The sequence below is a fragment of the Paroedura picta genome, chromosome 1, assembly GCF_049243985.1.
Source record: "Paroedura picta isolate Pp20150507F chromosome 1, Ppicta_v3.0, whole genome shotgun sequence".
In the NCBI taxonomy this organism is placed as follows: Eukaryota; Metazoa; Chordata; class Lepidosauria; order Squamata; family Gekkonidae; genus Paroedura; species Paroedura picta.
In genome coordinates this window covers 20,853,432-20,871,519 of record NC_135369.1, presented here as the reverse complement: position 1 = coordinate 20,871,519, position 18,088 = coordinate 20,853,432, and the positions used below count along the sequence as shown (strand labels likewise).

Below are 18,088 nucleotides of genomic sequence, written 5' to 3'. Positions count from 1 at the left end.
TATTGGGATCCTAGGAGCTCAGTCCTACAGCAATCACACTGGTTTCTGAGCCACTCCTGAGTACAATTTAACGTGCTGATTTTGAGCTTTAAAGCCCTACATCAGTGGCCCCCAGCCTCCAGTCCGGGGACCGGTAGCGGTCCATGGATCAGTCAGTACCAGGCCGCAGCTCCTCCTCGTCCTCCTCCCTGGCTGCTGCCTCAGGGGCTGCCCTGCCACTTTGACGCCAGCTCACCTTTGGTGCTCTCCGGCAGCCGCCATGGCTGGGGCTCCCCCTCAGCGTGGCACTGTGCAGCTGCTGCTGGCAGCACCCCCCAGTGGGCGGCAGAAAGTCAGGGGTGCCGGCAGGAAAGCAAGTGGAGCAGGGGCTCAGGCGGCGGTGGCGACGTCCCTCGGCAAAAGACTACCCCCCCCCCGGCCTCAGTAAAATTGTCAAGCATTGACTGGTCCCCGGAGATAAAAAGATTGGGGACCACGGCCCTACATGGCTTGGGCACAAGTCATCTGAAAGACCATCTTCTCTAAGATGTATCTGAAGGACCATCTTCTCTAGTACATTCCTGCCCAGGAACTAAGATCACAGGAAGAGGCCCTCTGGACAAAAGAAGCTTGTTTGGTGGGTATACGAGGCAGGGCCTTTTCAGCAGCAGCCCCATGATTACGGAACCATCTCTCCAGGGAGCTGTGCCTGGCTCCCTCGGTCTCATCTTTAGGAGGAAGCTGAAGACCACTTTATTCAGGATGGCATTTGATTACTTCTGCCTTCTGGCTGTTTAAAATGATTGATTTTAACGAGTATTTTAAAATACTAAGTAAACCAATTAAACAATTTGCCCCTATCAACTGAACACTTCCAGTCCTCTAAAGCAGGGGTAGTCAACCTGTGGTCCTCCAGATGTCCATAGACTACAATTCCCATAAGCCCCAGCCAGTGTTTGCTGGCAGGGACTCATGGGAATTGTAGGCCATGAACATCTGGAGGGCCACAGGTTGACTACCCCTGCTCTAAAGGAAGTGGGCCAGAGCGACTCAAAAGGGGCACCCATTTCCTGTTTTGTTTCTGCAATTCTGGAGAACTGCAGAGCTCCATCTTTCTAGGTCCTCTGAAGTCAATGGAGGGCCTCATTACTTAGGAGGGCTGAGTGAAACACTTATTGAGCTTTGGAAATTCAAAATTTGATATTGCTGGGGTGTTACAGAAAACCCTCCGAAGGTTTTCAGGCAAACCGATTGGCAGGTACACCTAACGTTCAGGACCTCATACGTGTGGGTGGGGAAAAATAAAATTACATTAAAAGAAAAAGTGTAATTGGGGCTAGGTGGAAAGTTAACACGTTTCAGCGCCTCTGGCAAACACGCCTTCCCACCATTTCCTCTACGGACTCTGTGAGTGATCATGCAAGTCCTCTCAAAGATGTGGGAGGTGAACCAGAACCAGAAACTGCCGGGTACATGTTGTCTGCCCACCCTCCCTCCATCCGTTTATGGCACTTCCTGCCATGGACAATTTACATAGACTGCCCTATTTGACAAGGCCAGTCTCCCCTCTCCTTTTTTTTGTCAAAACCTGTAAATCACTGACACTACTTCGTCCCTATGACTAAACAGAGGCAATTGTACTTGGAGTAAGAAGACAGGACTCACTGGAAAAGACAATAGTGCCAGGAAAAGGTGAAGGCAGCAGGAGAAAAGGAAGGCCCAACAGGAGATGGATCGACTCCATCAAGGAAGCCACGACCTTCAGCTTGCAAGACGGTTCACGATAGGCTGTTTGGGATGTGATTAATTCACAGGGCCGCCGCAAGCTGGAAGCAACTTTGTGGGCACATAAAACACACACTTTGTCCATGCTTTTGCCTTTGGGAGAAATGCTTTGATGAGTTTCTAGTGTTCTCTTTCTTTCAGAGTTCAGCTCCTTGCTGGGATTTCTAGAAGTCAAAATGGAGGCCTCGTGTGTACAGCGTATATCAATGAGGGCCTGTGTATGACCACTAAGGCCCTATGAGGTGAAGTTTGGTACTAAGGACTCATAAAGGTCCCGAAGTGGTTACTAGTCATTTGAAAGCCAGCATGATGTCGTGGTTAAGAGTGCTGCGGTAGGGTCTGGAGACCCAAGTTAGAATCCTGACTCTGCCATGGATACTTCCTGGGTGATCTTGGGCTAGGCATGGGGAGAAAGGTGGGTGAGGTTGCTAACACCCAGGCAGGGACAGGAGATCTCCTGGAATTACAGCTGATCTCTTGACGACAGAGATCAGTTGCCCTGAAGATGGCTGCTTTGGAGCGCGGACCTGGAGGAGGTCCCTCCCTTCATCGCATCCCACCCTCCTCAGAAACATAAAATCATAGAGCTGGAAGGGTCCTCCAGGGTAATCTAGTCCAACCCCCTTCACAATGCAGAAACTCACAACTAACTGCCCACCCACGGGGACCCCCAATTTCATGGCTAACTGATCCCTCCCACCAAAAATCTTCAGAATCCAGCCTCAGGATCCATCATATCTCTAGAGATGTCCTAAGCCAGAGCTGGCAACCTCAAAGTACAGTAAACAAACAAATAATCATACAATCATAGAGTTGGAAGGGGCCATACAGGCCATCTAGTCCAACCCCCTGCTCAACGCATGATCAGCCCAAAGCATCCTAAAGCATCCAAGAAAAGTGTGTATCCAACCTTTGCTTGAAGACTGCCAGTGAGGGGAGCTCACCACCTCCTTAGGCAGCCTATTCCACTGCTGAACTACTCTGACTGTGAAAATTTTTTTCCTGATATCTAGCCTATATCGTTGTACTTAAAGTTTAAACCCATTACTGCGTGTCCTCTCCTCTGCAGCCAACTGAAACAGCATCCTGCCCTCCTCCAAGTGACAACCTTTCAAATACTTAAAGAGGGCCCCTCTTATGTCCCCTCTCAACCTCCTTTTCTCCAGGCTGAACATTCCCAAGTCCCTCAACCTATCTTCATAGGGCTTGGTCCCTTGGATAACCATAATAACCATGATGAGTTAAGGGAGCCTCTATATTCCAGGGCAGTAAACCCCTGAAGCCCAGTGCTAGGATACAACATTAGGAGAAATTCTTTTAAATCAGTAGAGGACAGAGCACTGCACAGGAAATCCATGTAACATCCGGCCAGTGGAGAGTAGGAAATTGAGCCACGTGCATTTAGTGGAGAGAGTGTCCAAAACGATCCTTGTTCTGAGAACTGGATATTACAAGCAGGTTTTCATTTTCATCTTTCAAATGTTGCAAAGACTAGACTGACCAGCCTCTAAGCCTGAATATTTCTCCAAAGTACTGCAAGCCTTCCCAGTCTGGGATGGCCTTTAGGGCATTTGGTATGGTCAGCAAAGGAAAAAACAGTATGTCTGAGAGGGGCAGTATATAAACCCCTAATAAATAAAGGATACTTTACAGGTATTCTTATATCTGGATATGCTATTCTCTTTGGCTTTTCCAGGTCTATTCTCATTTCTGAATTTGCAGGAAAGACATCAGACGTGGCCCACAGCCTGGCAGAGAGCAACTGCTGATATTTGGCCCATCTCCTGCAGGCAGCAGAGCCAGGCAACAGTGGGAGGAAACAGCCCACTAAACAGCCATGTTTGAGCCACCAGGTGCCCCTCCAGAGGTTGCTTCTCCAGTGAAGCAGCAATAGACAGTGCAGAAAGGAAAGAAGCAGTGAAATGCTGTGGTGCTGGGTAGAGGGCAGCTTGCCCTACATTTGAAACAGAGTGACCTGTCACAAAGCAGGGACTTCTGTGCAGTGGCCCCAAAGTTATCGAAGGCCATCTTCCCAGGGAAGTCTGTTATGTCTTTCCTTTTTGGATTCCAGATGCCAGGCAAAGATTATTTTATTCTAGAAAGGCTTTTGTAGACATTTGTTGGTTTGTAGCTCATTTTGGTTAGTTTGGCCAAGCTGCTGATATTCTGGATTTATTTTGGCACTGGAGTACATTTTTGCTATGTTGTGCACTTTTAAAGCTTATAATTATTTTAAAAACAATTCTGAGTCACCTTGGAGGATTTTAAGAACCAAAATAAACAAATGGGCAAGTCATTTGTTGGGTTAATCTATTTGAGAGAGAGACATAGAGAGAGAGACACACACACAGAGGGCTCTTCAGAACTCACCTCAGGAGGAAGGCAATCAATTTGGGCATAAATGGTCTTGCTGGATTCATCAGGCGCTGGAAAGAAAAACCATGGGTATTACCCAAATGGGTCTCAACCCCATCCAGGGACCCTGTTATCATTAGGACATCTTAAGTATGTAATACACGACATTTACTGAGTTCCATAAGCAAGAGTACCTCCCTAATCATAAATTCCATTTATTGCAATCATTGTCTTGGCAGAAGCAGCATTCCACGTCGAAGAAGAAGAATATATATTCCTTATACCCGAAGGAGTCTCAACCCTAACCCTCTCTTAACCACAACCACAAGGTTATTCAGGCCTCCAAATTAAGACAGGGGAGTGGACAGATCAATTCCAAGATAATTTCCCTATTTATCTTTGTGCTTCTGGAAGACTTCCTAATGAATCCCGGTTAGTACAGGATATTGATTACATTGATTGCCGAATTGATACTCCTTGGGTTAATGATTACTTGTCGGGTTAACAGAATCAGGAGGCTTGGATTAAAGATAGCAAAGGGGGAAAATTAAGAAGCAGACATTTCGAAACATTAATGGAAAAGAGCCAATCAATAAGTTTTCAATCACAGTCTTTCAATCACATTTTATTAAAGAAAAGGAGGAAAGAGAGATAAAAAATTCCCCATTGGGGAAAATACAATACTGACGGAAATGCGGGAATGGCACTCCTGTACAAGCTCCATCTATAAACAAGAATTGTTTGTGCCTTCCGAAATTACAATTTCTAGGGTTTCCTTGGAGGAAAACACATTTTAATTTCTGTTATTCTGTTCCAGACACAACTTTATGCTCAGGGGGTGGTCTATGCTATGGTCAGTGGTTTATTGTCATAAATTTTAAGCAAGAGAGAGAGAGAGAGCTGCTGAAAGTTCTGTGGCCTTAAATCTTATCCAGTTTTTGATATAAAATACACAACACTCAGCCACATAATGTAGAGATTTTCTGCATTTCATACGACAAGGTAATTCTCTCGCTTTTTTTTTTTTGTACAACTATTTTGCATTCACATTATCCACCCACTCTGCCCATTCTTCCTGTCCACGGGGATGTCACTTCCTTTGGCTGTATTCTTGGTTGGTGTCTTCAGCTTCCCACCCTCATATCGAGATTCCTTTCTGGTTCCTATCGTGCAGAATGGTGGATTCCTGTCCATTCCTAGGCATCTTTTAGCCAGTGCAACACACTAAGGAACAACAACAACAACAACAACAAAACATCTCTATGAGGGAGTGAACAGGAGGACAAACCAGAAGCAAACAAAAACAGCTCTCCTGTTATGGTGAATCGGGGATCGTAAGGGCGCATTGGACAATATCCGTAGCGTCACCAGAGTTGCGAAAGGATGTTCCTCGCTACACTCCTGCTTTGTCTGATCTGTGCAAAGTTTACCGAAGTGTCCCAAGGGCTTGTTTTATTTAAAGAAGTAAGCTTCTTTCCAAAGCGTATTCCTCTCCACTCTTTCACAAGACCCTTTGCTTATTTCTCATATCCTGTGTGGCATGATTTTGCCCTAAAATGGCAGTCCTCTAGCTGTAACTTAGTTCTAGTCAGAAGTGAAAAACGAGTTAGGTAAAAAGCAACAAAGTGGGGAGGAGCAGCCAGGGTTTAGAAAGTTGTTTCAGAGATTATTTAAAAACAAAGGAGTAAGAAGGTGCCATTAACGGTTAGAAGAGAACATAAACTCATTAAGGTTTGTCATTGACTTTGCAAACACTGATCTGAAACGCCCTCTTACCATAGTAAAATACAGCAAAATGGCTTCAAAAGGGCCTCATAAACACATCCGAAACAAGTTCAAGTCATATCAGTACTCCAAACCTTCCAGGGTTAAAAGGAAAATGGGCACTGACTTCTAAGAAGCTCCTTTCCCTTTCACAGGTGTTACTCTTTTACCATTAAACACCCAACCAGCTATTTTTGTGTCAGTTTTGGCTCTGCAGCTGATCCCCTTACTTCTGCATGCATCTTTGTGCCTTCTTTTTTTGTTGAGCTTTTCCCACTGGGTTTCTCCCCAGTTCTTTTGAGACTGCTTTTACCTTGATTTTTTCCCCCTGAAAGCCTTTTCCGTTGTGCATAATGTTTCTGTCAGTTTTCTGCCCATCACCAACCACATCTAGCCCATTTTTGAACACTGGACTGTTGAAACCACTCCTTCTCCTCCCCCTGCTCTGAAGGCAAGGGGTTTTCTATTTTTTTTTTAAAAAAAGGCACTGAAATATCAATATAGTGTTGCAGCAATAGCTTTAGCAGGTTCTCTGTATTTCCCATTTTCATTTTTTAAAAGTATGTCTCTAGTCTCCTCCATTGTAGAGATATGCCTTTTCCCATATATTAGTATGAGGGAAGAGGATAAAGACTTACATTTTTTTTAAAGCTGGGAATTTGGAGAACATGCTAAACCTATCTTGGCAGCATAGAATCATAGAATCACAGAGTTGGAATGGACTTCCGGGGTCATCTAATCCAAACCCCTACACCAGGGGTAGTCAAACTGCGGCCCTCCAGATGTCCATGGACTACAATTCCCAAGATCCCCCTGCCAGCGAATGCTGGCAGGGGGCTCATGGGAATTGTAGTCCATGGACATCTGGAGGGCCGCAGTTTGACTACCCATGCCCAACACAATGCAGGAACTGACAACTACCTGTCTATCAAAGTGACCCCAGTTTCATGCCCAAGTGATATATGCATGCATAAAAAAAAATAAAAGGGGGGGATTGCTGAGATGCCACCAAAATCCTCCCTTCAAAATCTTAATGATTTTTAAGGTATGCACAGACAAAAATATACCAATTCCACAACTGGGCAAATGCAGGGAGAGGGTGTAGGTGAGGAAGACCTGTCCTCAAAGTGATTCCAAAGCTTGTGGACTGACTGCCAAAAAAAATCAGGAGTAAGTCAAGTGCACGGAAAAGCTGGAGAGTTTCATCCTGAAACGAGAGCCTAGTATTAGGTACAACTTGAAGGAAAGGAAATCTCTTAAATTATTGTTATTTTCTTTGGGGCACATCTGGGTGGCCTACACAGGCGCTTATCATTCATGCAACCCAGCTCCTGGGGGAACAAGCATACAGGAGAGTTGAGAGATCAAACGAGTGAATGGTGAAGCCCATCTCCATCAAGGACGTCAGCATCCCAGGCTGAACTGCTTTTGTGGTATACAGTCAGTTCCTCCGAGGTGGTATCCAGCCTCCATGGAACTCTCATTCCTGCTATAAATGTCAAGTCATTTGCTATGACAAATGAGAGACTACTGTATGGATTCTGCTGAATTTTGCTTGCCTCACCTCCTGTGCCACCAAACTTCCTGTTTCCTGCTTGTTCAGAAATCTTTGACCGTTTCCGCACTTAGGAACCTCACTGTCCTGGTTCTCGTGCTGAAGCATAAATCTAGGGTGGACAAGGTGCACCGGGCCAAATTACCCCCCTGTGCAGGAGCGGGAAGATTCAGGGTGACCTGCCATAGAGATGCCTCCTGTATCTCTCCCCATTCAACTAGCTAGATTACATTAGGACCTGTTTTCTTACCTTTCCTGTCTAGAATGGAATTCTCCAAGAAATAGTTGTTACATTAGTTCAATACAGGTCTATTGTGTGATTTGATCATATACTGACCCTCCACTCCTGAACTGGCTAATGATGGGTCTGGACGGGATGGGAAGGGGAGGGGTCTGGGTGGGCATGTACACAACTCTGCTTCTCAACCATACGCTGCATGATTGTGCCACTTCTGGGGCTTCTTGAAGCCTGAAGAATATTTCAGGTGTTTCTCAAAGGTTAAAATGTTGAGCAAGGCTGGTTTAATAGCACAACCAGACTGTGCTTTCTTTATTTGCTGTTTTCTGGCCTACCTGCCCTCAGTGGCCAGCCACACATAGTAGCTTAATTAAACACTCTACTAACTTTTTGGGATATTGCAGATCCATAAAACGGGCTTCATCACTCAATATCCATCCATTGTCGGATTTATCGGGTCATCTGCACAGTGACGTTGGACTAGCGGTTCGCTAGGCATCCTAATCCTAGCTTGGAAATACATCCCATTAAGTTCCATGAGTCTCATGTCTTTGTATGCTTGCAAAACGCAGCCTTTGTGAGTTGAACAGAGAATTGTCAGAACAGCCCTGCAGGATCAGGCCAAAGGTCTGTGTAGCCCAGTCATCTGTTTCCAACAGGGGACATCCAGGACCCAGCAGGAGGCTGTGAAGGCAGCCCCCTCCCCTCCTTGCTGGGAAGATTAGAGCTGCCCCACCTGAAACGTTCTCTGCACAAGAGCCCAGCTGCCCTCGTCTGCACCTGCTGCTCTTCCCAACTCAGTAGAAACTGTAAAAAACATCTTGGGGGACTTAGTTACCTTTGCAGGCAGGAGGATCCGCAGGCATGCTGTGTGCAGCTGTGGAAAGAGGAAACCAAGCAACAGGAAATGAGCAGACCAAACAGAGGCAAAAACCTGACAGTTGTTTCTTTTGAACGTAGGTTTTAGAGGCTTAATGGAGTGATGTTATTTACCATCCTATTGTGAAAAGCTTCAAGTGAACGTTTCCTCACATTAAGCCTTTATTATAGGGACCAGACACCCCCCCCCCCCAGTTGTTGGCAACCCAACCTAAAATGATATAGTGCTGGGGGTGGGAGGTGGAAGAAGAAATCAGAGGGGGTTGCCAACAAACTGGGAAAATCAAACCTAGGAATGCCAACCCCTAGGTGGGACCTGGGGATCCCCTGGAATTACAGTTCGTCTCTAGGCAACAGAGATCATTTTACCTGGAGAAAGTGGACCCCACTTTGAAGGGTAGATCCATTATACTGCATTGAGGTCTCTCCCCTCCCCAATTCCTGCCGACTCCTGGCCCAACAACTCTCTAGGTATTTCCCAACCCAGAGCTGGCCTAATCTGTTCTCGTGTCTTTCAACGTCTGCTGTTCACGGCTCAGGGGCCGATCATCAGAAGCAAGGGCTCATTTAAACCTGGAAGGAGAGCCCTGCATCATACTCTCATTCGACACATTCAGACTCACCATGAAGGAGAAATTTCTATTTTATTTCTAGAAGGCTGTAGATCAGGTTGACCCTGGCCTGGATGGCCCAGGTAAGCCTGATCTCGTAACTGTTCAGAAGCTAAGCAGAATACGTGGATGGGACTAGACCCGGTCATTTTTAATGTCTTTCTCCTACACTTTCTCTTTTAAATGACACTCCCCTTTCTTCCTAGCTGTCACCTCTTCCTGGAACTCCCTCCCACATGGGTTGCCAGTCTCCAGGTGGAGCCTGGATTTCTCCCAGAATTACAACTAATCAGACAAGGGAGATCACGTCCCCCTGGAGAAAATGACTGCTCTGGAGGGTGGGCTGCATGGGGTTATACTGCACTCAGATCCTCCCCTTCCCTGAACCCCATCCTCCTCAGGCTCCACCCCCAAATCTCCAGGGCTTTCCCAACCCAGAGTTGGCAACCCTAGGCTCTCTGCTTGTAATAAGAAAAGCACCCTGCTGGATCCCACCAAAAGCCCAGCATCCCATTACCCATTCTAATGAGGAGGGGAAAGGGGGGGGGAGAATTTCCCTCATTTGACCCATTTTCATCAAGAATTTTTACAGTGTTGCCCTGTACCTCCTTTTTGCCTCTTCCGCAGAAAAAATCCAACGCTGACAGCTAATATTACGACAGTTGCCAGGATGATCGACACAGAAATCAGTGCGTAATTCGATTTGTGCAAAGGTGCTTGAAAAGAGCAACATCATTGCGTTAGTCATTGCAGCAGGAACTGCAGGATCGTGATTAAAACGAGGATTGTGCCACGTTTCCTGCATAAGCTTGTTCTTCTAGCCCAGGGGTCCCTCCCCACCTTTTTGAGCTCTGGGCACCTTTGGGATCCTCAAACACCGTGGCAGGTGTAGCCACAAAGGTTGCAGGAGGCAGAGCCAGACACACAATGGTTTCCACAGCTTAGCTTCAGTCACACACTGAAGAGCCTCATGTTATAAAGGCAGCTTGTGCCTAAGCAACGTCTTCTAAAATTTGCACAGCCATTCAAACTGCCACTGGCCAGTCAGAAACCTGGCTGGGCCAAAGACCCACCTGGACTTGCCCACTTCCTAGAAAACATGGCAGGTGCCAGAAAAACACTGGTGGGACCCCTCTTTTAGCCCATCCACAGCCCATTAATCCAATCACATGGCTCTATGTAACTCTGCTAAACCTGAGCTGCCATCAATTGCAGAACTAAGGTCTTGCAAGAAGACTATGTAAGGGGAGTGGGGGGGGGGTGGTGGATGCATTTTTGCTTTTAACTACTTATGTCCTGCTTTCCTCCCCAGCTGGGACTCAAAGCACAACGTTGTCCCCCTCCCTCTTCCCTTCTCATGTAACAACCCTGTGAGGTAGGCCCATGCGAGTTTGAGATGAGCCCAAGGTCACCCAGCAAGGTTCCATGGTATAAACAGGGATTTGAACACAGATGTGCCAGCATCCCTACACTCTAGGGGTGGCCAAACTTTAGCTCTCCAGATGTTCATGGACTACAATTCCCATGAGGCCCTGCCAGCGTGACAGGGGCTTGTGGGAATTGTAGTCCATGGGTATTTGGAGAGCCACAGTTTGGCCACCCCTACATCATACAGGTGTACCTAACTTGGAATGTACAAGGAGCACAGAAATAATGAAGATGCAAATCTGTTGATCCTGAAGCAATACACACATGCAATGGAAAGCAAAGAAAGATGCAGAGTCTTGCAAAGTCATGAGTTCAAAAACCTGGCATATAAATACATTTAGAACTCCCCCCTCCCCACATACTTCCAACAGTGAGAGAAGGGCTCTCTTTAACATGTGCAAGCAAGCTCAGCAAAAATATCATGTGCTTTGCATGCACATGAATTAAACCCATACAAAGTTGACAGTCATCTTCTTTGCTTTAGCTTCCTCATGTCATCGGGAATTCTAGCGGAGCCTCAAAGAGGAACAGATAAATTTTAGCTTAAGCTTTAATGGGCTACAGCCCACTTTGTCTGATGCATGAAGTGAAACCTCGGTCTGCTGGGACTCACACACACAGAGCTACACAATGACGTGGCAGGGGTGTGTATGTGTGTAAACAATGTCAATAAAAGTCCCTGAGGAATCAGAGGCTTGTGACATTTTAATGCAAAATTCAAAAAGTATAGAGGATTCCCCATGGCAGCCTTTGTTGATTGATCACTGTGGCTGTCCTGCTTTGAATTTTTGAACAGATTGCCAAAAAATTATGAGTAAGGCAAACCTGGAGAACTATGTCCTTTCCCTTTAATAGAAGCTCCATGTGTGGAAATGAAACTTTCCCAGGCCTGGAGACAAACAGCACCACCTGGTAAACTATATTAAGCCTCTACTAATATTAAGCCTCTAATAGAAGGAGTCTGGCTTAATATTAGAGGCTTGATATTAGTAGAGGCTTAATATTGTTTACCAGGTGGTGCTATTTCTTGCAAGAGAGGACGTTCCCTCCATTACAGCTGGCAACCCTAGCCAAGGGCCCTGAGCATTTAGCAGCTGCCTGATGTGCACTCCAACTTAACAGGCAAAGCCCTCCCTGCCAGAGCCAGCAGTTTGACACGTAGTGAGCTACCAGAGCGACAACCCTTCCTCTGAAATTGGCAGATCCATATCCCCCTGGGGAGCATCAGCCATTGGAGCAAAGCCTTTCAGGAGATGCTACCCTGCACATGGGGTGGACTGGCAACTGCCACAGCTCAGTGGCAGAGCATCTGTTTGGCATGCAGAAGGTCCCAGGCTCTCTCCTTGGCATCTCTACGGGAAAGGATCTCTGCCGGGGTCCCTGAGAGCCACTGCCAGCCTGAGCAGACAGGACTGCCTTTGATGGACCAAAGGTCGAATTTAGCTATAAGGTAGCTCCAGAAGTCCATTCATACACATACTCTATGATGGCTCCTACCTTGTGGAGCAGCCTGTCTGAGCATGCCAGGAAGACCTCCCTGCTTGTATAATTTTGCAGAATGTGCACGACACCGAATGTCTAGGAGGGCGTTTTTATAAAAGGATTAGAACTGTTGTACAGTTAATAACAGCTCAGAAAGTCGCTTTTCTAAGGGAACGGGATTGCAGTCTGTCACATGGTTTATTGCAGGCATCACCTTCATTCTACTGTATCGTCTTCTGCCTCTGTAGGTGGGGTTGCCATCCTCTAGGCGGGCCTTGGAGACCTCTCAGAATTACAACGGATCTCCAGAAGACAGAAATCAGCTCCCCCAGAGAAAATGGCTGCTTTGGAAGATTGGCTTCATGGCATGACGCCATGCTGAGGTCCCTTCCCCAAATCCCGCCTCCCCAAACTTCCAAGCATTTCCCAACCCAAAATTGACAACCCTGTGTTAGGCCTGTGTTAAGATATGTCACTCCTTGGCTAGGTTTATTTTGTTGGCTTGCGTTCTTTCCCAGTTCGGTAGTCCTGGTCCTCCTGCTCTGTGTCTCTGAATTTGTGGTACCTTTTGCAACCTGCCTGGAGTCTCATCAAGAAAGCCCAGTTGCAGGTGGTGACCATAAAGAAGTAAATAAGAAAAGAGGACATAGTTGAGATTATCTTGGGTTCATTTTCACTGAGATCTGGAGTGTGGACACCTTAGGTATCACTTCTTCACAGGATAGGAAGTGAGAATTTTAACATGCAGAAAGAAAACAGAGTGGAGGGTCTATTTTTAGCCTTGAGCACCATCAGCATGTCTGCGTTTTTAGAGCGGGTTGACAAATGCCGGGCTTGGAATGGTCAGATGACTGCCGTGAGCATTCAGCATAAGACAGTAGGTCACACGGTCAGACTCCCACTTGGGTCTTCCTCAAGCCCACAGCCTTTCAGTCTTGGGCAACTGAGATGCACCCTGTGGCTCCCACCCACGGGTCTCTTCCTTGACAAGGGGGCTGCTGAGGGCTGAGGCGACTGCTCTTGGCTTTTAGCCATGGTAGCCAAACGGGGCCCCTGATTTCAGAAGAAGACCACCTCCAGTGGCCCCATGTTAGAGGGATCTGTTGTCACTCAGTCTGTTTGCTAACTCCAGGTTGGGAAATACCTGGAGATATGGAGAGTGAAGCCTTAGGAAGGCTGATTTGGGGCAAGGAAGGACTTCAAAGGGGTAGAATGCTCTAGGGCAGGGGTAGTCAACCTGTGGTCCTCCAGATGTTCATGGACTACAATCTGGAGGACCACAGGTTGACTACCCCTGCCCTAGGGTTCATTTTCCAAAGCAGCCATTTTCTCCAGGGGAACTGATCTCTGTCAGTGAAGATCACTGTAATCCCAGGAGATCTCCAGCTACCACCTGGAGGCAGGCAACCCTAGCAGTGGGCCATGCTTATTTACTTCCCTGTGGCATCTGATTGGCTATTGTTGAAGCAGAATGCTGGACTAAATGACCTGGGTGGGGGTGGCTAACACAATTCCCTAAACTGGTGATTTCTTTGTAAGCAACACAAATGTTGCCCAATGTGGTTACAGAGTCCGGCCAGGCTGCTTCCATCCATGTTGAATAATTCACTTTCAATGCATTTTAGCAAACATTGTGAATTTTCTGCATTCTGTAGGTAGTTGGAGTAGATGACCCTGGAGGACCCTTCCAACCCCTGTTCCACACTGGAAAACTCAACTGCAAATGCGTGAAAGCAAGCTAGGATTTACGATCCACCCCCACCCCAAGGGCTGAGTCCCCTGTCTGACCTGGAAGCTTGCTGAGCAACCTTTTGCCACTCAGACGCAATCAGACTAACCTCCACAGGGTTGTGGTGAGGATAAAAGGCAGCAGAAGAGAATGCTGCAAGCCTGTTATATTTATGCCTTTCATATCTCTATGGGGTCCTGGGATCTCAAAGCTATATATTAGTATTGTCATTGTTATTATTGTTATTTTTATTTATATACCGCCCTCTCTAGTGGCTCAGGGGGGTGGACAACACTTCATTAACAACAATAAAACATAAACATTAATGAAAACATCAATAAAATATATCATAAAATTAAAACTACAAACATCTCAGTGCAAACATCACAATTTCTGTCTGATGTAAATTGCCAAAAGTAGTTCTCTTTGGCAGGGTTATCCAGGGGAGGTCAAACTGATGTTAGAGGTTCACTGGCCCTAACCAAAAGCTTGGCGGAAGAGCTCTGTCTTACAGGCCCTGCAGAACTGGTTGAGGCCAGACGTACTTCCTTGGGGCCAGGGACTCCCAACCTGTTGGAATTCTAGCTATGGGCACCTTTAAATTCTTGTAGTGAACACATTTCTTAAAGAAACAGGAATTTCCTTCAGTTTCTCCCCTTCTAAGCCTCTTTCCTGACTCATAGTCATATCATCTAAAAGGGGATTTTTTTCCAAGATGATCAAAATATCATAAGATTAAAAGCGACCTTGAAAAAATCCATCAGGAGCCAATGGAAATTTTGAGTGGGCTGAGTCCTAGGCGGGTCAATTGGATGAAATTTTGCACACTACCATCTGGGATCCCCCCTTCTTCTTTTTTTTTGTTTAAAGGAGCTGTCAAGACAAATATAAAAGTTTGGTTTTCTCCCCAGTTCTTTGATGGGATGAACCGGGGTCCAATTGGAGCAGTACCCCTTCTAGCCCCATTCTAGTTACAACTCCAACACTGACCTTTACTGGCCTCTTAGGTATGCTCTGGGGGTACAATTGCCAGGTTTGGGCTGGGAAATACTTGGAGATGTTGGGGGTGGAGCCTGAGGATGGTGGGTTCTGAGGAGGGGAGAGACTTCAATAGGGTACAGTGCCAGAGATCAATTGTAGTAGCAAGAGATCTCAAGCAACTCCCTGGAGGCTGGCAACCCTATCTGGAGGTATGGGGGGGGGAATGGAAGCTTGTCTCTGAGCTCTTCTTGCCTGTGCATAGCTTATCCCCCCACTTCAGCATTGATCAACTTGCTTCAAAAGGCACATGGAGGTTTTGGGGCATGAATGGAGAAAGAGGTGGCATCAGGTTCCCTATGGAAGGTTTGTAGAGCAGCCTTGCTTAGTTGTTGTGGAGTGCTCTTACAGCCCAGTTCAAGACACAGCTGTCCTGTAAAGCAGGGGTAGTCAACCTGCGGTCCCCCAGATGTCCATGGACTACAGCTCCCATGAGCCTCTGCCAGAGTTTGCTGGCAAGGGCTCATGGGAATTGTAATCCATGGACGTCTGGAGGACCACAGGTTGACTACCCCTGCTGTAAAGGGCAAACTCCGGCTCTCACTTTGAACCTATGTTTTGTGGCCCTGCAGTTCCAGTTCAGTCCCTGACATCTCTACCTACAATATCTCAGTGGAAACTATTCTCTGCTCTCCAGAGCTCAATGCCAGTCAAACTCAGTAATATTCGGGGAACATCTGGCCAGCTGCAAACCATCTCAGTGGTGGTGGTGGTGGGTTGTCTCTATCCTGTTTGGCCTACAACACGTCCCTTCAAATGAACCAGCTGCTCTAACCAGGACCGGCCCAAGACTGAAATAAAGGGGGTTTATTTATACTGAATGGGGTCCCCGTATTTTTAAAACTAGGCATCTTCAGGGAGTATATATATATAGTGTATATATATATATATACATTAAGCTAGATGGATTCTGTGCAAGGCAGCTTTTTAATGAGCATGACAGACAGCAGCCCTAGAGACTTCATGAGCTAATACAAAGCCCAAATCTTCAGTACAGAAAGATTAATAGTCTTATGGCTATATAGAGGATTGTGAATGTGAATAATTTATATAGAACCAGGCTTCCATGTCTAGCCGACCGAATTAGCATTTTTCACCATCCAGAATTTTGCTCTGTCAGGTCCCCAGAGGCCTTAAAAAAACAAAACATGGGTGTATCTTTGCCCTCCCCCCCAACAATTTCAACTCCCCTTGGCTTTTAAATCCACTAGGACAGTCCCTTGTAATTGAGTGCTCTGTAGCAGGGGTAGTCAACCTGTGGTCCTCCAGATGTTCATGGACTACAATTCCCGTGAGCCCCTGCCAGCAACCGCAAATTGTAGTCCATGAACATCTGGAGGACCACAGGTTGACTACCCCTGCTCTGCAGGACAGACAAACTGCAGCCTTTACTGATGGGAACTGTGTGTGTGTTTCAGTAATTGCTGCTGTAAGAATAGCGGTTGTGTCCATGGTTTCCGTTTTGTGAAATGTTGGGAGGTTTGACACTGACCCAAATCTACCTTTCAGCATTTCACCCTTAAATAGGAACAAGGAAGGTCCTTTGGAACACCAGAAGTTGATGGGTTTATGGCAGCATTGGGCAAGTTTGGGTAGACTAATTATCTTGCGAGTCTGAGTCTAGTTCCCTTCCCACCCCTCCCTCCTCATCTCATGATTCTGTTTCTCCTTCGTGCCTTCAGAAGAGATGAAAATGACAGACAAGCTGGAGTTAACCTGAAAATTATGCTGCTGGGACAATAGTCATTGTGGGATGACTATGCTGGTGGAATTTTGAACCCATGCCACAAATGCATGATTGGTTTGGAGAAAGAATTTGCTTCCACCTGTCACATTGGCTGGGAATCTCAAATCTATTCCCTGCTTCTGCTTAGTAGGTGGTTTCTTTCAAGTCAGGTGGGGTGATTGACAAAGCAGGGACTTCTCTATGGTATGATCGCCCTTCTTGTTCTTGGAGTCACCCCCTCCCCTTGGTAGCACAAGGCACTGGGAATCTCCAAGGATTCGGCAAAGGGGTACAAACAGCACATAACGGGGAGTGGGGGGGGGAGCGGAGCTCACCAGTCTGCGTGGGAGTCGCAGGTCCTGTCGTTGAAATCGGTGCTTGCACAGCAAGTGTGAGAAGGCAGATTAGAAAGAAACAGAGATCAGGAAATGTAATACCACTGGTTAAAAAAAAATGCTCAGAGCTGTTTAGTAGACTCTGACTTGCATATTCTTCTAGCTAGTCACAAGTGGATCCCCCCCCCCCATCCATTCTATTATTGTTCTGTTGATTCACTCTGGCCTTCGTTCCACAGTTCCTTTATCCCCTTTGGAGCGTTTCTAAAATTAATTCTGGAATCAGAGCAGACATCATTTCAGCCCTTCTGTATCTTTCCCCCTCCCCTATGTTGCTTTGTGTTCAGGAATAAAACCTAGCGACCCAGCTGAAGCAAAAATTATATCACAACTTCCACACAAGGGATATTTGGCGACACAGCCTCTGAATTCTGGCGGCTTATTGGGTGACGTCATTCTCCAAATGATGTCACCAACCTCCCGAGGCTGTTTCACGGTGCGGCCATTTTTAAATCACTACGTGGTAAATCCAGGAAAGTGGATTTACTACCCTCTATCATGCGTCCCAAAGGTGAACAAGCTGCCAGCACCCCCCCAAAGAAAATCCATATAAGATTCTGACCCTAGAATATTGGTTGGGGCTGGGGAACCAGCCTGCCTCCAGCCACCCACCACCTCTGCTTGAGGGGAGGGAAAGGACAGTGGGGAGGGGGGAGTGCCCGGCCTTCAGATCCTTCCCTTCAGCGAGCCCAAGCCGAGCAGAGGGAGTGGACGGCTGGAGGCAGGCTGGCTCCCTGGTTGGGCCTCTTTCTGAGGCGTCTCCCCTCCTCAGCCAGGACCGGCCTCCTTTCCCTGCGGAGCCTGAGACCCTGCCTTGGAGCCCAGATTGCCTTGACTGGTATGGGCATGCATGTGAAAAAGACACAAATGAGTTCGAAAAAGGGACCTAGTAACAGAGCTGGGAGGTTCAGTCATCCAGTCCAACCCCCTACACCAGGGGTAGTCAAACTGCGGCCCTCCAGATGTCCATGGACTACAATTCTCAGGAGCCCCTGCCAGCGAATGTCCAAGGACATCTGGAGGGCTGCAGTTTGACTACCCCTGCCCTATACAATCCAGGAAAGTCACAGCTACTCCCCTCCAGTCCCCCTATAGCACTGCTCCGCACCCAGGATCCCTGAAGG

The 18,088-nt window shown here is 46.9% G+C and overlaps 1 protein-coding gene across 3 annotated transcripts in view; it reads right to left on the bottom strand.

The window, feature by feature from the left end:
- Window positions 1-18,088, bottom strand: part of LOC143831973 (SLAM family member 5-like) — a 44,509-nt gene that overhangs the window by 9,256 nt on the left and 17,165 nt on the right. Inside the window, exons 4-7 of one of the 3 annotated variants that reach the window (XM_077325622.1) lie at window positions 16,905-16,946; window positions 9,772-9,882; window positions 8,515-8,553; window positions 4,135-4,190 (exon numbers count right to left, since the gene is read on the bottom strand). In XM_077325622.1, coding sequence (XP_077181737.1) covers window positions 4,135-4,190; window positions 8,515-8,553; window positions 9,772-9,882; window positions 16,905-16,946 — 248 coding nt within the window. The remainder of the gene's footprint in view (window positions 1-4,134; window positions 4,191-8,514; window positions 8,554-9,771; window positions 9,883-16,904; window positions 16,947-18,088) is intronic. The other 2 variants (XM_077325642.1, XM_077325634.1) reach the window with 2 other exon arrangements.